Source organism: Schistocerca serialis, chromosome 1, assembly GCF_023864345.2.
Source record: "Schistocerca serialis cubense isolate TAMUIC-IGC-003099 chromosome 1, iqSchSeri2.2, whole genome shotgun sequence".
Taxonomy (NCBI): Eukaryota; Metazoa; Arthropoda; class Insecta; order Orthoptera; family Acrididae; genus Schistocerca; species Schistocerca serialis.
This window is the reverse complement of record NC_064638.1, coordinates 396,798,599-396,819,057: the sequence shown is the minus strand read 5'-3', so window position 1 is coordinate 396,819,057 and position 20,459 is coordinate 396,798,599. Positions and strand designations below refer to the sequence as shown.

Sequence of the window (20,459 nt, the reverse complement as noted above, 5' to 3'; positions counted from 1 at the left end):
AAAAATTAGAATTTTTAAAGCAATAATAGATGGCTACAATTTTGGAAGCTAAAGAAATATTGTAAAGGAAATAAATAGTGAGTCAGAGGAAACATTTAACAAATGATACTCCATCCTAAGCTAGGCTTACCTACCTAAATATAAATTCTTGTTTTCCGAAACCTATAAATTGCTACAAATGCTACAACACAGTCAGACTGTTAAGACATTGTGGAAAATACAATTTGATTGCACATGAAACTAATAAATATGTAGGGTGATTATAATTATAGTTAAACTAAAAACACTATAGAAATAACACCACTGGCCAGAATGACGTCAAATTGCAATGGAATATTATCGGAGAGATGGGGGATGGTGGGGGGGGGGGAGGGGGGGGGGGGGAATGTATGGCAGAAGAAAAGAAATGGTGTGAAAATTGATCAATAGATGACCCTGTATGTGTCAGAATACGTAAATGAAAATGCCTTTCATGCACTTGACCCATTGAAGTTGGTACAAACATGCCAGGTACATGGCTTTTCCTCCTTTAGCATCCACAACGTTCGCCATGACTGTCTCAATGCAGGATCATGCTCTGCTTGTAAAGCTGTATTACAAGACTGATGACTGCGCACATGTCACTCTACAGAAATTCCGGACACTGAAGGGTTTAAGAAAGGTGTTGGTCCGATTACTGCTGTGGGTCTGGAATAAATGATTTGGAAATTTGAAAAGATGGGTTCTTTTGGTGTGCAACATGGTAGAGGTAGGAAACGAATTGATTCAACATCAGTGGAAGCAGTGGCCACAGCAATGCAGGAGGAGACAGGTGGTGGTGTGCAAACGTGTAGTGCAAGGAGAATTGCCCGAACATTGGACATACCCATGACCAGGGTGTGTAAAATCCTACGAAACATCCTTCTTTGCTATCCATTCAAAATTACCCATGTGCGCAAGTTGCTTCCTGTTGACCTGCCAGCAAGAGAGATCTGTCCTTTAGAATTTCTTGTTTGCATGGAAATGCACAATGATTGGCTGTGGAAGATTTTGTGGACAGACGAAGCCCACTTCCATCTGACAGGATATGTCAATACACAGAATTGTCGAATATGGGCAATTTAAAAACCAAACGCAAATCAACCAGTACCTCTTTTTCCCGAGAAGGTTACTGTGTGGTGCAGGTTTACGGCATCATTTATCATGGGGCTACATTTTTTTTTTTAAGAGGCAGGTGCTTCCGGTTCTGTTACCTGTACCGTCACTGGTAAGTGCTATTAGTGTCTTTTGCACAACCGCGTCATTCCAGCTCTCCAACAGTGTGGATGTGTGGATGGGATCATTTTTATGCAAGATGGCGCACCTCTGCACAATATAAATCCAGTTAAGCAGCTGCTGAAGTCCCATTTGGAAATGCTAGAATTATCAGCCGCCATTTCCCTACAGCCTGGCCTTCTCGATCACCTGATCTTAATCTGTGTGACTTCTAATTGTGGGGCTATCTGAAAGATGTTGTGTTCAGTGTTCAGATTGCAAACTTAGCTGCGTTCAAGGCACACATTGTGCAACACATTCTGAACGTGACCTCAGAAACACGCCAATCAGTTGTGGAACATGCTGTTTCCAGGTTTCAACTTGTTGCAGAAAACGGTGGACAGCATATTGAACATGTTTTGTGCCAGTCACAGAAATTAATAATCCGATTGATGATTTTTATGCATGTTTTGGCCTCAGGACAATTAAAAACCAATGTGAGTGATGCTTTTTATGCAGTTTTTGGCCTCAGGACAATTAAAAACCGATTTCTCCCATCCATGATATTGCCATGGTGGATGGGCTTATGTATCGGACAGTATCACACCTGTACACTGAAACACTGAGTAGTACAGTTTGTTTAACATCTAACATACATATTTGGCATTGTTGTGTGTAATTCATTTGTCATTTGTAGTCGGCTACAATTAAATTATCCTGCTTACAGTGCCATCTATTGTTACATTTTGTAACTATTTCTTTTTCTGTTGCCATACATTTTCCTCCTCCTCCAATAATATTCCGTTGCAGTTTGACGTCATTCTAACCAGTGGTTTTATTTGCACAGCGGATTTAAAGTTTAATTATAATCACCCGGTATACTGTGACAAAGTATCAATTGCTTCACCAACCATTCAATACAGAATAGAGACTGCATACTTTCTCTTGACAAACAGAAACTTCAGGAGCTTTAGTATCCATCTGAATTTTACACAGTGAGGACAGTAGTGTACTTAATTCGATAACGATTACTTAGTTGAAAAAATACAATGAAAACCGCATCGAAACGCACAAAGATAAACAAAAATATTTATGGTGAAGCCAGGGAAGAAATGATACATTACATGCAAATATCAAAGTGGTGGAATGCTTTAGAGAAAGCATGGAAAACATTTCACATAAATTCTCCGATTGTACTGTAGTTACAGGAGATGTCTATTGAGGAGATGCCTATCGAGAGACACACATGCTTAGTAAAATGTAGGGACAAAGACTCCTACATCACCATGCTAAATGTATTTTCTGAAAATTATCTTGAGCAGTTGATGAGACAACCGACCTGTGAAGGAACCATATTGGATCTATTGTTCTCAATCATGACTGGAGAAAGGAATCTTCAATCATTGATGAGCAATGATTAATAAGTTCAATAAGCTATTGATTAGAAACTACCCAAGCAGTAAGCAGCAAACATTCAACTCTGGAGAGGAGAACCTGGACATTCTCTGGTGCATATCGTAGGTCATATCTCAGAGGAGCTTGTGCCTTTGAAGAGAGTAAGTGATGGAAATATCACATTGTAGTTCAAGAAGAGTATCAGAAAGTTACTACAAAATTAGACAGTTGTACAGCAGAGACAAATAAAATGAAATCTTTGCTATCTTGCAGAAGCTGAACAAAGTTAAAAGAAGAATAAGGAAACGTAAGTCAGAAATGTTGAATGAAATCAAAATCGAGGTTTTACCTTCAGAGTCATTTAAAATACCCAACCACGTTTTGCTCCTACATGAAATAAGTAAATGGAACCAAGTTGTACCTGCAGATTCATGTAAAATACTTAACCAAGTTTTGATCCTAGTAATATAAAATAAGTAAATGGAACAAAACATTGGTCCACATTCTTGTCGATCATGATGGCAGCACAATGGAAGATAGTATGACAACTATAGAAATAAATTAACATGAAACTGAAATCAACTCAGATTGTTTGATAGAGGAAATGCTTGATGGTATGTCTGTCAGTTTCCGTATTGGATAAGCAGAAGAAACAGCCCCACATCTAGCAAGTGTTAACAACAGTTTACGGTAGTTGTCTGAAAAAAAGAAAGCATGATTTGTGACTAAAAAGGCACAGGTCATTCCGATATAAGAATGATTGCAGAACTATAGACCTACCTAGCTGATGTCACATGTTGTAAAATTATGGAGCATATTTTACACTTCCGTGTGGTAAAGTTTCTGATGATAGAATAATTATTCTGTGGGAATTATCATGGTTTCTACAAGCACAAATCATGTACAATCCAACTTTTTCTGTTCGTTCTTGCATTAGGGACAGTCATCGATAACAGAATACAGATTCATGCCTTGTTTCTTGACTTTCAGAAATGTTGCGATGTAATTGTTCTTTGTTACCTTATAAACAAAATATGTATGTACAGAATATTCAGACAGATATGCAGTTCGATTGAAGACTTCCTCTCAAACAGAACTCTGTACTTCATAATAGGAAAGCATCATAAAAAGCAAAAGTGGCATTTGGGTATTTCAGTGTATGTTGATAGGATTATTACTGTTCTTAACGTATATAAATGACCTTTCAGGTAATCTCCGTAGCTATCTGGGGTTGGTTGCACATGACAAACTTGTGTATGTGGAGGTGAAATTCCTAGGAAACTATTATGAAATGCAGTGAGAGTTGGAAATGATCAAAAAGTAGTCATGTCATATACAATCTCTGTTGCAATTTCTATGCAAGTGTGACCACTGACCAATTGTCCACTTGAATGAGCTGAGCACTCAGTGGCTGAGCACGACATGCTGGAGTCAATGGCTGCTTCACAACCAGTGGATCCTCACCCCCTTCCCCCAACACCAGCTTGTCTGAACTACATAGAATGGCAGTTTTCCTTGTAACACATTCTTTGTTCTCATAACCCTCCTGCCCTAAATCTCTGCCTGCACCCACACCCTCTTTCCTACAATCTCCTCTTCCTCTGTTCTGTCATGTGTCTCAATCCACTCCCCAAAGTCTTTGTCATTGTGCACTGCAAGAACTCACCATTGCCCTTGTGTCATATTGCTATCCTGTACACCTGCTGCATCTGTCCTCTTGCATTATTATCCTGTATAGCTGCTGCCTCCCACTGAGGTGTCAAGCCACCCTTCCCCAAACCTACCTCCCACTCCCTGCCTCCTTTGTTCCCAATACAACCTCTCATCCCAGGCAACCCATAGAACTGCAGTCCTAGCATTGTGTATTCAGCTGGCACAATGTAATTTTACAAGTTTTGTGTGTGTGTGTGTGTGTGTGTGTGTGTGTGTGTGTGTGTGTGTGTGTATAGTCTAGCACTGTAGCTTGTTTAAAGATTTTTCTGGAAGCAAACAGGTTTTCAGTCTTGTTTATGTGCCTTTTGATGACTCAACATGTCCATTATTTGATTTGCTGCATTGTTACATTTATTCCTGAATGATTGCTCGTAAATTGACAAAAAGACCCAATATTGTTTGACTATGTGACGGTGATCGCTTGCAAAAATTAGATATCCAAGAAAATCTCTGTGGAGTAATTGGAGATAGGATGACCACACAAGTCTAGATGTGGGGGAGCCAGGTGACTTATTGGAAAAATCGTAAGGTGGTGTAATTTGCACACCATAGAGGTCATTTTGAAAACCCCCTTTCAACAATGTTTTGTGTATTCCGTGGACATGACTCTTATCACGTAGGATAAACAGAGAAGATTGAGAAGATTTAAAGAAGAGCTATGTGCTTCACCGGGGGTTTGTTTAGTCAGTGTTAAGGTATCACAGAAATTCTCTACAGATTTCATTCAAAAAGACTATAAGCCAGGCATGTGGATATCAGAGACATGTACCTAGAAAATTCTGAGAGCCCACATTCCAAAACAAGTGAATAAATAATTAATATCACCAACAGACATCTTTCTAACAATTGCAGTGGTAAACTTAAAGGAGAGATTCATGCTGTCACACATCTGTACTAACAGTGTTTCCTCGTACATACCAGTGAAGAATGGAATTGTAAAGAAAATGAATCCATTGTAATATGTACCTTCAAGTGGCTCTGTGGAGTACAGATGAAGATAAAGATGACATTGTTGTTATATATTTTATATTTTACTTACTGGTATTGATGCTAGTCTTTCCATGTTTATTCTATAGGGTGTCCCGGGAGGAATGGAATATCCAGGGATATGATTGAAACAATCATTTGAAATGAGAAGCTTCATGTGGGTATATGCCCTATACTGAATGGTTTCAGAGGTAGAATCCATTTAATGCACAATGCTATTTATTTTCTATATTATTCAATACCGTGTCAGGTTTATAGATGTACACTTGTAAAACAATTAATGAACATTACAACATGCATTTTACAAAGTATCAATTAAAAAATCTGTATATTTAACACATTCATCTCTAAGCATCTCCTACACATTACGTTACAGTTGTTGTACAGTTCACAGTAAGTGTTCAAGTAGCCCACTATCAACTTTAGTGCATTTCTGCACTCGTGGGAGAATGTTTTGTGTTGTGTGTCTCAGTGCCTCTGCACGTTCCCTAATGAGGTCAACAGCAACCATGATGCAACCAAGCAGTTCATCTAACATATTCACTTTTCATTTTTACACCTCAGATTTCATCCAACACCATAAACAAAAATCTAATAGTCTAGTGACCTTACACCATTGTAGTTAATTGTGCTGCCATCACCAATCCACCTATTAGGGTTGTATGGTTGAGATGTCCCTCACATGTCTGGGAAAGTGTGGAGGGGAAATTGGTTTCCACTGGGGCATGTGGATTTTCCTCCGACCGTTGAGGATTATTGCATGTGTTGTTAACTCACTTCCCTGTAAACTTAGCTTCATCGGTGAATGGTAGTAATTAAGCAAATGATGATTGTCATTTAACCAGTGACAAAGTTAGTCATGTGGCATTGTCACCAATGTGAAGATTGTACATACACTGTATGTGAAATGCCCGGAAGTTTTCTGCACGTGTCATGGGACATCGATACACGCAGAAAGTTGCCTTGTGCTGGTAGTTGGACTACACTGTGCTATTTCAACAATGTGTTGCTGTTCCTGTACAGTTTGTTGAACTATGTGTTCAGGGGGAAATGGTAACGTGTAAAAATACCTATTTCATGCAATGTGCTATAAATTAGGGAACATCATTGTATAATCATGAATTTGATGTATCGGAAAGTGCCAGTGGTATTCTTTGACAGCAGCAGAAGTGCCACAATCTCAGAAACCATATACACTGTGTGTTCTTCATTAGTGAAGATGTGTGGCATTTCAACCAGTGCATGTACTAACACAGTTAACCTATGCTTCTCTCTGATACACTCTCATTCCCTCTCACTACGTCACTCTCAACACGCCATGGACTACTGCACATTCAGTGGGCTAGTTTAATAGCAGAAAGATCCTGAGAAAAGAAGTTGAAAGCAGTGAGGTAGGTTGAGCGTGAATAAAATGTCAGAGGTTGTACGTGTAAGACATACAAATGCACGCCACTAGAGAAAGATAAAAAAAAAAAGAAAAAATTAAATGTGTTCTGGGAACTATTCTGAATAGGGAATATATACATATGAATTTTTTTGCTTCAAATGAGCATTCCTGTTGTATCCTTGAATATTGTCCATTTCGCCTGGGACACCCTGTTTACCTGTCTATATTTCATTATTTATTTCTTATAATATGATTATTACTATCATCTTTATTGGGAATACTGCATGTCTCTCATTTGCCTGTCCTGCTTTATAATTTCCTTCTGTAATACTTTAAAAAGCCGTTCTATTGATGGGAATGAACATGTGAAGTATAATTACTTTTTGACTTTCCTCATAAAGATGCCTTTTCTTTAATTTTTTCAGGGCACTGTGATCTTACAATAGTTCTCTCTAGTTAGCACACCACCTTACTTCTGTCTTTTCTTTTTCATTATCTTCACAACCCTTCTGCCTGCCTGATCAATGGCCTGGGTTTTCCCCTTCTCATTTCTCGTGTATGTTTTCTTTTTCTTATAACTATTTCTTATGCAGTGCCTCAATCCTCTTTGCAATAAAACATCAGGAACATGCAATGTTGTTTCTCATGTGGGGTCATTTAGTACCTCCTTGAGGTGTCAGATGTGATGTGAAATTCCCCTTGCCCATTCTGAAGACATCTCATCTCTGTAAAGTGACTTCGCCGGCCAGGGTGGCCGAGTGGTTCTAGGCGCTACAGACTGGAACTACGCAACCGTTACAGTCGCAGGTTCAAATCCTGCCTCGGGCATGGATGTGTGTGATGTCCTTAGGTTAGTTAGGTTTAAGTAGTTCTAAGTTCTAGGGGACTGATGACCTCAGATGTTAAGTCCAATAGTGCTCAGAGCCATCTGTAAAGTGACTTCAGTTTGCCTGTATCCCATACTTCCAAGACCTAGTCTTCCAGTGGCCACCAGCAGTGGAGGGTGAATCTTCAACAATGCCAGTCTCTTTTGTTGGCATAGTGTCAGAAAAAATTTGAAAAAAAAGTAAACCTAAGATCCTGGGAAAAAAACCAACAGGCATTACGTCAGCAAGTGACCAAGAAAGTGGCAACAATTTATCAGGCATTAACTTTCATGGCACTAGAAGGAGCCTCACTAGGCCAAAATGTAGGGGCAAACAGAGCTTTGAACGTAGCCAACAAATAACTAAGGATGTTGCGGTGAGAGAAAGAGGTGATTGTAGGAGGGGAAGTCAAGGTAGGCCACAGACTGTTCTCTCCCCTCCTCCCCTTTTTTCCATAAAAAAAGGGGGTCATGTAAAGATCTTTTCTCACACAGTCATGTACATTATACTCAAGGTTTTTCATTATCTATTATGTTACCTAAATTTTTATCTTGCTGCAACAACCCTCTTTGCTTCCTCCTGTTCCCCTTCAGCTACAACACATTAATTTATTTCTGTTTCTGGGGAGCAAATTGAAATACTTTCCTTCCTCATACAATTGCTTTATGTGCAGGTAAATTAAATTTTTGTGTTAAAATCACTGTTAGTAAAATGTAAGAAGTAAAAATGAAAAAAAAAGTCTACTTATCAAGCATTAGCACAATGGAGACATATCAAATCTATGTGAATCTTCAGGTTTTGGCGGCACAAAGACTGTTCCATTAAGTTTCAGGTGTGCAGCCGCAAGAATTCTCCTTCTTTTTCTTCTAATATTTTGGCTGTATAATGTTCAGCCACCTTCAGAGTGAGCCGCAAGACTGCAGTGCACTGGAGCGGCGGTTTTGCAGCTCACTGAAGATGGCTGAACATTATAGGCCGAAATATTAGATCTTCTTCTAATATTTGAAGGAGAATTCTTGCGGCTGCACACCCGAAACTTAATGGAACATATCAAATCTATATTTTATCATTAGTAACTTATTTCAAATGTGATCAAATAATAATGCAACACACAAAAATCCCAAAGGGAATGTAATTGATTCTCTCTCTCTCTCTCTCTCTCTCTCTCTCTCTCTCTCACACACACACACACACACACACACACACACACACTATTTATTTATAATAGAGGGAAACATTCCACGTAGGAAAAATATATCTAAAAACAAAGATGATGTGACTTACCAAATGAAAGTGCTGGCAGGTCGACAGACACACAAACGAACACAAACATACACACAAAATTCAAGCTTTCGCAACAAACTGTTGCCTCATCAGGAAAGAGGGAAGGAGAGGGAAAGATTTCGTCTTTCCCTCTCCTTCCCTCTTTCCTGATGAGGCAACAGTTTGTTGCGAAAGCTTGAATTTTGTGTGTATGTTTGTGTTCGTTTGTGTGTCTGTCGACCTGCCAGCACTTTCATTTGGTAAGTCACATCATCTTTGTTTATATAATCATCAGTAGAACTAGTGTCCAGTGGTGGCAACAAGATGGTAGACATGGATGATGTGACAGTGTGACATAAACTGTGACAAGGAAGAATCTGTAGGTGATGGTTTAGGAACTATTGTGGGTTAGTGGAGGAGATGGTTGATGACCTTTACATAGAAAGTTAAGTAGGGAGCAATGTGTTGGTTGTATTGGTTAACTAGGATGGAAATCCTGTCTATCGGATCACTACAACCAATTACAATGGGGCATCCAGATGGTTAGGGTTGAGAATTTTTGAAAGCATATGGAAAATGAGTTGTTATAGAGAAAAAGAATATTGATTTGATAGTGTTTATGGTATGAGCCAAGGAATGAGAGCACGAATTGGAAGTCAATCTAGAATTTCTGAATAGGCTCCTTAAAGTTAGGCTTGTAGGTTGTAGAGCGATGTTTCAGAGATGGTTGGCTGAGATCTTCTGCCAAGTATGAGGATCGTTCCAAAAGTAAATCCTCCTATTTTTATTCATGGAAACTACAGGAGATACGTAAATCACAACAGCACAGCTAAATAGAGCAATATTATAGCTACAACTGTCATATTTCCACACAGTCACCACAATTCAATATGCCTTTTGCCAACAATGAACCAGAGCCTGCATGCTGCGCTTGTAAAAATCGGAACTAGCTGAGGCTAACCATTCCCTTACAGCTTTGACAGCAGCATTTGAGTCTTGAAAATGTTCACTGCATAGTCCATCTTTCAGAGGCCCAAAGAGATGGAAGTCTGAAGGTGCTGAATCAGGACTGTACGTTGGATGTGGTAAAACATTCTAGCTGAATTTTGCAGTGAGTTGCATGGTCACAAAATTGGTATGGGGCCTGGCATTGTCGTGTTACAGGTGAAAGTTGATCTTCTTCTCTGGCCTTACCATGGAAATTCCAGCTTTCAGCTTATTCAGTGTCTCCTTGTTGCATGCTGAATTGACAGTTTCTCCAGGCTGCTGGACATCCAAAAGAACCACACCCTGTCTATCCCAGAAGACTGTGCACATCACTTTGCCTGCAGACAGCTGTGTTTTGAGTTTCCTCTTTTGACAGAGAATTCGCATGTCGCTATTCCCTGAACTGTCTTTTGGATTTTGGCTATTCCGAAAATTGTCACCTCTAGCTTTGTAGTGGTCCAGCACATCATGACAAATTTCCATTCAGTGAGTTTTTTATCCTATTGCAAGCAACCACAGGACCCATCCCACACAGACTTTGTGATAACCAAAATGTTCCAACTTTGTTTCCAAGGTTGACATTCAGCTTTCTGTGGTAGTTATCTACCAATCAGCATGGATTAGTTGATCAAGACGCTCTTCATAGCGAGGGATGACAGCTGTGCTGAGTCGACCGTGTCATGGCTTGTTGTACACATCCTTTTCACCACCTTGAAAGTACCATACCCATCACCTAACATTGCTCAGGTCTGTTGTATCACCTCCATGCACCTTAATCAAGCATCAGTGGATTTCAATCGACACAATTTCTTCAGCAGTGAGGAATTCAATCACACATCACTGTTTTATACATGCATCCATAGTAGACTCTGTTTTGGAACACTCCTCTGCTGGCACCAACTACCGCAGAACAATAGAACCACCTGCAAATGAAAGAGGAAGGTTGCATTACATCACAACAGTGCTGCAGTGTTTACCTGCAAAGAGTATGACCAGATTAGGATCTGTTTTAAGACTGTGGTTGGCTGCTGTGTTCTCCAACAAAAGGATTGTATCAGTAGGAAAGGAAACATTGGTTTTGTGTCTGCATTTGTCAGATTTTTATTTCATTGGAGTATAGGTACAGGCGAAGTACAGACACACATTCAAGAATGTAGATGAACAGGTGATTCCAGGTTAATGTATGCAAAGAAGTAAATTGTTTTGTAAAACTATCAGAATGAAGTACACGAAGCAAGGACTAAAAAAGTTCTAAATGGCACTACTGTGCATATAGAATCAGTTGGCATCTGAGAGATTCCAGTTCAACATTTCACTGTGTTATCTATTTAAAATTAATGAGAAAGGGGTGTTGCGAAAGGCTAATGGGGAAAGGCAAGAGGGTGTCTCATGGTGCACATATCTTACAATGGGATCACAGATTTACTTCAAACTTCGTACATCTTTAGTAGGCCATTAAAACATAATGTGCTGGAAGTAAGGTGCACACTCGGACTATTCTAGAAAAATCACAAGAGAAGTTGTATGAATCTGTTGTGTGACTGATGTATCTATGCGTAGGCGCCAGATGCTAGAGTTCATAGTGATTAAGTGGTTAGTGTTAGAGGTAGTAACACGAATGTGTATGAAGCAACACTTAGACTCTCACTAAAACTTAATTTTTAAACTGTGTTTTTTTATCACTGGTCATATTATTTAATTTATATGACATTTGAGAGGTAATAAAATTTAAAAAAAACCATGTGTATTTGTGAATTTCATGTTGTTTGTGGATTTCATGTTATTTGACTACTTAACTTTTTAAAATTAAATTTAATTATTAAAGCAAACATATTTCTAACTATCAAAGAGTAAATGAAGAAACACATAGAGTTCTCTTAAAAATGTATGCCTGTCATGATTTACAAAATCTCTTATACAGGCTGTCTGGTAAGTTACATGGAACTACTCGTACTTGCTGATGTAGCAAGAATGGATAGTGTAGGTGAAAATTTTTTGAATATTAAACAATTTACACTTGTACTTCTAAAAGGAAGGTCTGAATGGAATTCAGACCATCGCCTCATGCACGTTCGTCTAGCGAAGCTCGAATGTTAACCATTTGACCACCATGAACTCTAACGTCTGGCACCCACAAATAGGTACATCAGTTACATAACAAACACACAAAAGTTCTGTTGCAGGTTTCTCAGAATTGCCAGAGTAGAGCACCTTACTACTTGCGGGTTATGTTGTCTTAATGACCTACTAAAGGTGCAAAAAGTGTGAAGTAAATCTGTGAGCCCAACGTCGTGGCTTCCTCTTGTTAGTGTGTGCTTGTATTCCAAAGAAGTTAAGAAGACAGTAGATCAGATAGCTTTTTGATGTGGTGTTTGACTAGTAGAAGAGTGAAAGCGTTCAACTGGCCTGTGGAGTGTAGGAAACTTGGATTGCATAACAGTCATTTGTTATGACAGGAGAAGAGGTTGCTGAGGGTTGCTTTTGTTATGGATGTTTGTTTCTGTTGAACTAGATTTTTGTGAGTGATAGGGAATGATGAAATCTGAGAGTCGTGTGGTCTTTCTGGACGGGCAGGAATTTTTATGGTCCAGCCATTTGAGTGGAGTTCATGGGATAAGCTATATTTCAAAAACAGTCTGTGGGATGAGATTTTGGCCAAAGAAATGAAATGAACACTTCCTTTAGTTGAGATGGTTGCAGCAGGGATGTATTATGAATTGGGTGTAGTTATGGGGAAAGAAATGGTACCTCTGGAAAACAGTGTTGGAAGTAAACAAGGAAGAAAGGGCAACAATGAGGCAAAAGTGATGATTTTTGCCCAAGCCCATGGCCTTGCTGCCATTGATCACTATCTCTGTCAATCAGATTATAGAATCACACACAGCTATAAACCCTTTGTATACGCCAATCTCCTCATTATCCAACATATATCGGTACTAGAAAAATTTGACCATGACCTCCACTAGTGCTCCATCAGGAATCTGAAATTAGGAAATATCCATGCAAACTTCTTTCCCTTGTCACAAAATGCTAGTCTGTAGCTACCCGACTTACTTGTGGCACTCACATTTCCAACTCCTTGCCACATGGATCATATCTGTGATGGAGACCCAGGTATAGTCCATGTCTCGTGGATCCACCCAGCAGATGCTCTTGCAGTCCTGCCACAGGTACACACTTTCTTATCGTAGACACAGAATCCAGTGAAAGTTGCAGTGTGATTTACCTATTCAACCGCACACCTCCCACTTGTAGCTTTTTTCCTCCACCCCTCTTCCTCTTAGGTGCTATACACCTGTCATGTACAAACTAATTCTGTGTATATGTGGGTATCAGTGTGCTCTGAAGAACAACTCAAGTTCGTAAGCCGGTTTACTATCTTACAGTTAATTTTTATATGCCTATCTACTGCTCAGCACTTGTACGTGTTACTTAATGGTTATGTTTATTCATTCTATAATTTCTAGTTAATATGATGGGGGCATCTAGAGGAGATGTTGAGCTGCAGACAGACACAACAAAAAGACTGCTACACACTTGAGCTTTCGACCACAAGGCTTTCTTCCAAAGCAGAAAACACACACACACATTCACAGAAGCACAACTCGCACATACTTGACCATTGTCTCTGACTGCTGAGGCCGAAACTCAAATGTATAGCAGTCTTTTTCTTGTGCTTGCCTTCAACTTAACATCTCCTCTTTATGGTGAGTAGCAGTCTATCCTTTCCATAATTTTGTTATTATTCTATCCTAGATTTTCCATTGCTTAATGGTTGAAAATGTAAATTATGATATATTTCTTCAAATACTATAGTCATTAATTTAAAATAAGCCTATATGTAATGTGATATGATATGTCGTGGTGATATTGTAGGTCCTCTGTAACTGTGACTTGATGTGCTTATTTTACAGTGCTCATTGCAGCACATTGTAACACACTGCTCAGAGATAGAGATTTCCTTCTCAAGAGTATGCCTTTACATCTCTGGCAATCAAATTTTTCAGGAAAATCAAGATAGAGAAGAGCGACGACACAAAGAGAAGTTGGAAAAACTTAAATTGGAACGACAAGAACAGATTGAAATGCTGAAGCAGGGTAAAAAGCCATGGTTTAAAAAGAAATGTGAGTTTATTTTATTTTTTAACCTAAAAATTATTCTGTGGTAGCTTGTGCTCAAAAGAAGAGCTACTTCATTTTCACTCTGAATTACTTGTTAGGTATATTTTTCCAAATCAAGTACATTTGCTGACAAAGCTGTAAGTTTTTAATTATTGTAACACAAACAAATAGCATAATAAAAGTTCATCTATTGGTTTCCCTGTACTAAGATTTAATATCCATATTGTCCTTACCATCCTTCTATCTCCAGCCTCTTGCCAGTAATATGTTGAAAATTAAGTATTTGTTTGTTTTTCAAATCTGGACTGCATTTTTTCTGGCAGCTGAAAGAAGAGTACTCCAGTTAGTGGACCAGTATGAAGAACTGAAGAAAAAAGGCAAGTTGCAGAAACATATTGAGAAACAGAGAAAGAAGTCGGCTCATGTTGCACGAAAGAAACTTCCAGACCTCAGTAATGCTTCACATTGAAATTCTTAAGCATTACCTGGCAGCAGGTAAGGATTTTCCCACACTAATTTTTGGTTCCTTTCATTTATTCACTATTTCTAAGTGAGCTCACTGTGAAACACAATTAAAAATCATAATTAAAGCTATTAAATAAATAAATAAGTTAACTTTACATTCTTTTGGAATATGATTACTGCTTTCTCATGTTTGTAAAACTGGGCATTATTACTTTTCTTTTTATTGTAGTGTAATAGCAAATTTTTCTTCTATCAGATATGGTTGTTTTGTTTTTGTTTTACATTTTTCTGCAATATGGTGAACGTTTTGAGTTTTTCGGAACATACTTTTGGAGAATGTCACTGATTCTGATTGGTGCATCTTATTTATTTCTTGAGCATCATTGATTATGGCTGTTCACATGATGTAATTCTATTTTTTTCCCTATTTCCTGTAGTTCAACTTATTCATAGTTTTTTGCCACATGTTCAGTTTTACTCCACTTGTTACTTGGTTGAGTTGATATTTTTTACCTCTGTTGACTGTGTTGGATACTCTTTCTGTAGTCCTAAGTAAGCTAATGAAATACATTTTTAATGTAGATATTTTAGTTCATTTGTGATCTAGATCTCTTTAAACAGTTCAGTTTATCAAAATGTGTCTGTTAAAATCCATTACAAATTTCTGCTTATCCTTCTTTTTTGGGGTGGGCAGAGAAGTGTATGTATGTGTGTGTGGGAGGGGGGGGGGGGGGGGGATCACCAGTCTTCTAAATGGTTTGATGCAGCCCTCCATGAATTCCTCTCCTGTGCCAACCTCTTCATCTCAGATTAGCACTTGCCTTATTATTTGTTGAATATAATCTAATCTCCATCGGCCTGTACAGTTTTCTCCCTCAATAGCTCCCTCAAGCACCATGGAAATTATTCTTTGATGTCTTAATACATGTCCTGTCATCCTGTTCCTATTTCTGGCCAATGTCTTCCAGTTGCTTCTCTCCTCACCAGTTCAGTGGAAAACCACCACATTATGTATCGATTACCTCATTACGCACTTCAGGTCTCTTCTTTCTTGGTGTTCTTAAACTTTTTTATTTTCTTAGGGACACGCAAATCCCCAAAGTGGTGTCCAATTGAAAGGCTTGAACCAAGCCACTGAACCATATGACATTATTACTATTATATTATTATTTCTGTAATTGCTTCTTCTGTGTAGAGATGAACAGTAGGGTTTAAAGATTACATACCCATCTTAACAACATTTTGTTCTTGGTTTTACATTCTTGTTTCTTGCCTCTTGATTCTTGTACATATTGTGTAGTACCAATATTTCCCTATAGCATTCACTGCTTGTATATTGTTGAACACTTTTTATGGGTTGACAATGCGGCGGGGCGGTGCGGTCGTCTGCATTCTCTCTCCCTGAATTATCGAACATCCACCTACCTTGATATTCCTTCCTTCCAACGTCCCTTCACTCTGTAGTAGCAGATACGTGCTAGGCAGTGTAAAGCAGTGCTGATGAATCCACTACCTAATACCTGTCACAAAGAGGCCATGTAACTCGAAAGTCAGTTCCTGAAAGTTCATATTTAAAAAATCAGGCATTCGGAGGATGCATTCTACTTGCAGAAAGCATTTAAAATTTAGATTGAATCTGCTTTTTATTCATACGGAAACACATGAAATGGCTATCAAGTCCGTATTTAATGTGGTAAACTTTATCCTTCAAAATTCACTGTCAGTACAACACATTTTCACTCGCAAGCAGCCAGAATTTTTGCAAGTCTGACCTGACAAATTTTCATAATCTAACAGTCACAGATCCTCCACTCTTCGCGAGTTAAACATTTGGTCATTTCAGTGGTCTTCTTAGTAAGAAGTGCTCAACAAAGTATTCCGTACAGAGCGCGAAATATGCCACATAGAATTGTTATTAGGACCAGAAAGTTCACTCTCTCATAAATCTCCAACTACGTAATGTAGAAACACCAAACTTTCATTAAAATGTTTGTAACTCCAGTCGCTTCAGTCACAACATGTTCTAACTGAAATGAACTCACTAGTTCATCATCTTAGACTATTTTTGTGGAGCTATCTAACATGGTGTTAGCCATAGACCGGTTAGCAAGTGGCTCTCTCGAGCTCCTCTACTCTCTGCCCATCTCACTATATTTGCATGGGACCAGCTTAGTTCTGCTATGAAATCTTCACGGGTTATCAGTCGAGTGGCGTTGTCTTCTAGTTGCAACGTTTCAATGGATTGTGTGTCCATCATCTTAAGGCAAAATGTCTGGATGCTGTTTGTCGCGCACCTTTGTAGCCACTGGACCGCTATCAGATTCCAGCCACCGACCAATCACATGCCAGCAGAATCACACCGGGTGCTTGGCGCCACTGGTGGTGGGGGGGACGTGCGTGCAGGCATCGATTCCCACTGTCTGTTCATATCAGTGCTGGCTGTGGTCCCCTTAGGACCGGATGGTTCTTGCCGAATTTTCCTAATTGCAGAATCCCAAGCTGTACACTGAGATGGTAACCACTGTCTCGATTAACTAAATTTACGTGCAGACGAATCTCTACTGCTTCTTTTATCACCAAATCCCAAAATCTGATGGCATCGCGTAACTTCTTTGTTTCTTCTAATTTGAAGGTATGCTTTTCGTTGATGCTGTGTTCCATCACCGCGGACTTGTCAACATGCCCAAGATGCACGTTTTTTAATATGTTCTGTACGGTGCTGTGTAATGCAGTGTTGCATCTGCCCTATGCATTCCACATTCACATCCAATTCTATAAATACCCGGTGACATTAGTCGTAGTGGGTCTTTGGTCGATCCAAGAATATCCTTGATTTTCTTTGTTGCCTGAAAGACCGCCTTAACTTGGTGCTTCTTAAGGATTCTTGCGATCTTCGCTGTTGGTGGTCCTCCATATGGCAGGAACGCACAACCTGTTGTGTCGTCCTCTTCTGGTCTCTCTCCTCCTCTCTTCTTACTGTCCCTCAAAGCTCTTCCTATTAGTTTCTCGATATAGCCGTTTCTTCTGAAGGTTTCCTTTAGATCCTGTAATTTGCGCAGTAAGCTCTTCTTGTAGCAAATGGACCTCGCCCTGTGTGCTAAGGTGGTAAGTACAGAGCTGCGTTGCGCTGGATGGTGACAGCTCCTAGCGTTGAGATATAGGTCCGTATGTGTTTCCCTCCTATGTACTGAATGTCCCAGCATGCCTCCTGCATTTCTAGTAACAGTGATGTCCAGGAATGGTAGGCTTCCATTTTTCTCTATCTCCATGGTAAACTTGATGTTTTCATGTATAATGTTGAGGTGCTGCAGGAACTCGAGTAGTTTATCTTTACCATGTGGCCATACCACAAAGGTGTCGTCCAGATATCTGTAAAATGCTTTCGATTTCAGTGGAGCCGTGTCCAATGCTACCTTCTCGAAGTATTCCATGTATAAGTTAGGCACGCTTGGTGCTAAGGGGGAACCCATAGCAACTCCATCTATTTGCTCGTAGAATTTCCCACCACATTTGAAGTAGGTGATGGTTAGTACATGTCGAAAGAGTTTGACTGTGTCCTCATCCAAGTGTCCCTCGAGCAGTGCTAGAGAATCTTCCAGTGATACCCGTGTGAATAATGACGTCACATCGAAGCTGACTAACAGATCTTCTTCAGTCAAGCGCATCTCTTGCAGTACCTTGACGAATTCAGCCGAGTTTTTCACATAGTGGAGACAGTTCCCTACAAGTGGTTTCAACAGCTGTGCCAGATGTTTGGCAATGCTGTATGTCGACGTGTTTATCTTATTTAAAAGCGGCCGTAATGGAACCTCCTCCTTGTGAATTTTTGGTAGGCCGTAGTGGTGCTGGTGCCCTCGGGTACAGTCTTCTGATAGTGTTCTTTTCTAGTTCTGAGTTATCGAGCAACTCGATGGTCTTGCGTGCCACTGAGGGAGTGTCCATTGCAGTTGACACAAATATTGTCTCTATTGAGGCTCAAATTGAGTGTGAGAGTGAAGTTGTTTGGTCACGTATAACAGTCTAGGTGGAACCAAGGTAATTGTTGGGTGTTTTATGGGCCACACAATTCCTTTGTGACAGTTCTAAAGAAAGTCTACAATCTGTAACACACACATACCCAGATCATGCGATATAGTTAAAGGTGACTTTAACCTACTGTGTATAGACTGTGGTGTCTATGGATGTATTGCAGCACGTTTGTTTTCACTACTGTTTACTATTTGAGTCATCTTGTGAACTAACTGCCTGAAATCATTTTCAGAGAATCCATTTAGCACAATTTTGGATGATGTTTTATGCATACCTCTGGATTTAAGCATGTATTTTAGCCAACAGATTGATGGTAATTTGAAGTCGCCATCAACTATAATCGTACGAGTTTGGTACATGTTTGAAATTAGAGTCAAGTTTTGTATGAACCTTTAGGCAGTTGTATCATCTGAGTTGGGAGGTTGGTAAAAGGATCCAATTATTTTATTCTGGTTGCCAAGAATGACCTCTACCCATACTAATTCACAGGAAGTATCTACTTCAATTTTGCTACAAAATAAACACTTCTAAGGCTAAGCGCAAATTGAGACGCATATAGCACGTGAGACGTGACATGAAACATCAGCACGACACGCACATTCCGCACATGTCGCGCGGGTCGCACATATTTGCACACCCCGGTTGACCACGCTCTGTGCTGCTGACGGAAATGAAGCACGTGGACACAGTAATCTTCCTCAAATGATTTTACAGAAACGACCCAGTAAAAATATTTCATTTTTATCTTGCTTGTAACGTTAAATGTCAGCTTCGTGGGGAAATGCCCATCATCTCACTAATGGTCATACTTATTGTGGTGTACACATTTTAGTAAGACGCTATGCAAAATTCAAAAAGTTTGCAATGGAAAATAGGGGTTGCTATGATTTTGCATTTGGTGCATATTACATCATATGTTGCTGCATATGAAATTTAACTAACATGTTGAATTTTTGTTTAGACTTGGGAGGTGGTCTCTGTCTGCCTCCGATTTTGAGAAAATGGATCCTTTGTAGCGTGCTCACTTCCGATCTCACGTCCGCGAGAATGAAATACTCACAACATCTCTCATATCTCCTAAACCGCTCGAGACATCAAAACCAAAGTTTGGCAGATGATAGCACACAAAGAGGACAGTATTTTGCCAATTCGTAAACACACGGAACTTTCTTATCTATGTTGATATATCAGTACTTATACTTCCCTCTGTATTTTTTCACACCAGTGACTGCAATTATTTAAGAGTTGTCGACAGCTTTCGAAACAGAGTTTCCTGCTACCAAAACAAACATGAAATTTCTTCCAGAATGAGATTTTCACTCTGCAGCGGAGTGTGCGCTGATATGAAACTTCCTGGCAGATTAAAACTGTGTGCCCGTCCGAGACTCGAACTCGGGACCTTTGCCTTTGGCGGGCAAGTGCTCTACCATCTGAGCTACCGAAGCACGACTCGCGCCCGGTACTCACAGCTTTACTTCTGCCAGTACCTCGTCTCCTACCTTCCAAACTTTACAGAAGCTCTCCTGCAAACCTTGCAGAACTAGCACTCCTGAAAGAAAGTATATAGCAGAGACATGGCTTAGCCACAGCCTGGGGGATGTTTCCAGAATGAGATTTTCACTCTGCAGCGGAGTGTGCGCTGATATGAAACTCTAGAAGGGGCGTAACTAGGCCCAAGTTGGAAAGTATGCAACTTATCAACAAGAATAATTACTGGAAACAAATGAAGATATTTGGCAAGGAATTCATGAACATTTTCCAAATGGTAAAGCTCAGAAGCAACTCCTTGTGAACTGCTGTTTATTATGAGGGTTGAATGAAAAGTAATGTTTCCACCTTCGTTAATTGGGTTTGGATGGAAATATTTTAATAAATCAAAGGCACAAATAGTCCTTAGAATGTGATCTTTAATTACCAATATTCGCTTTTCCACTTAACCACCAGCCAATTGGATACATTTCTGCCAAAGATGAACAAGTTTTCTGAAGTCGTCACGGATGAAGTAGACACAC

General features: G+C 39.5%; 1 protein-coding gene across 3 annotated transcripts in view; it reads left to right on the top strand.

Moving 5' to 3' along the window:
- Positions 1-20,459, top strand: part of LOC126471571 (ribosomal RNA processing protein 36 homolog) — a 74,075-nt gene that overhangs the window by 38,616 nt on the left and 15,000 nt on the right. For all 3 annotated transcript variants that reach the window (XM_050099806.1, XM_050099799.1, XM_050099814.1), the window contains 2 exons: positions 13,839-13,956; positions 14,277-14,448. In XM_050099806.1, the coding sequence (XP_049955763.1) occupies positions 13,839-13,956; positions 14,277-14,422 (264 nt within the window). In that variant the 3' untranslated portion in view covers positions 14,423-14,448. The remainder of the gene's footprint in view (positions 1-13,838; positions 13,957-14,276; positions 14,449-20,459) is intronic.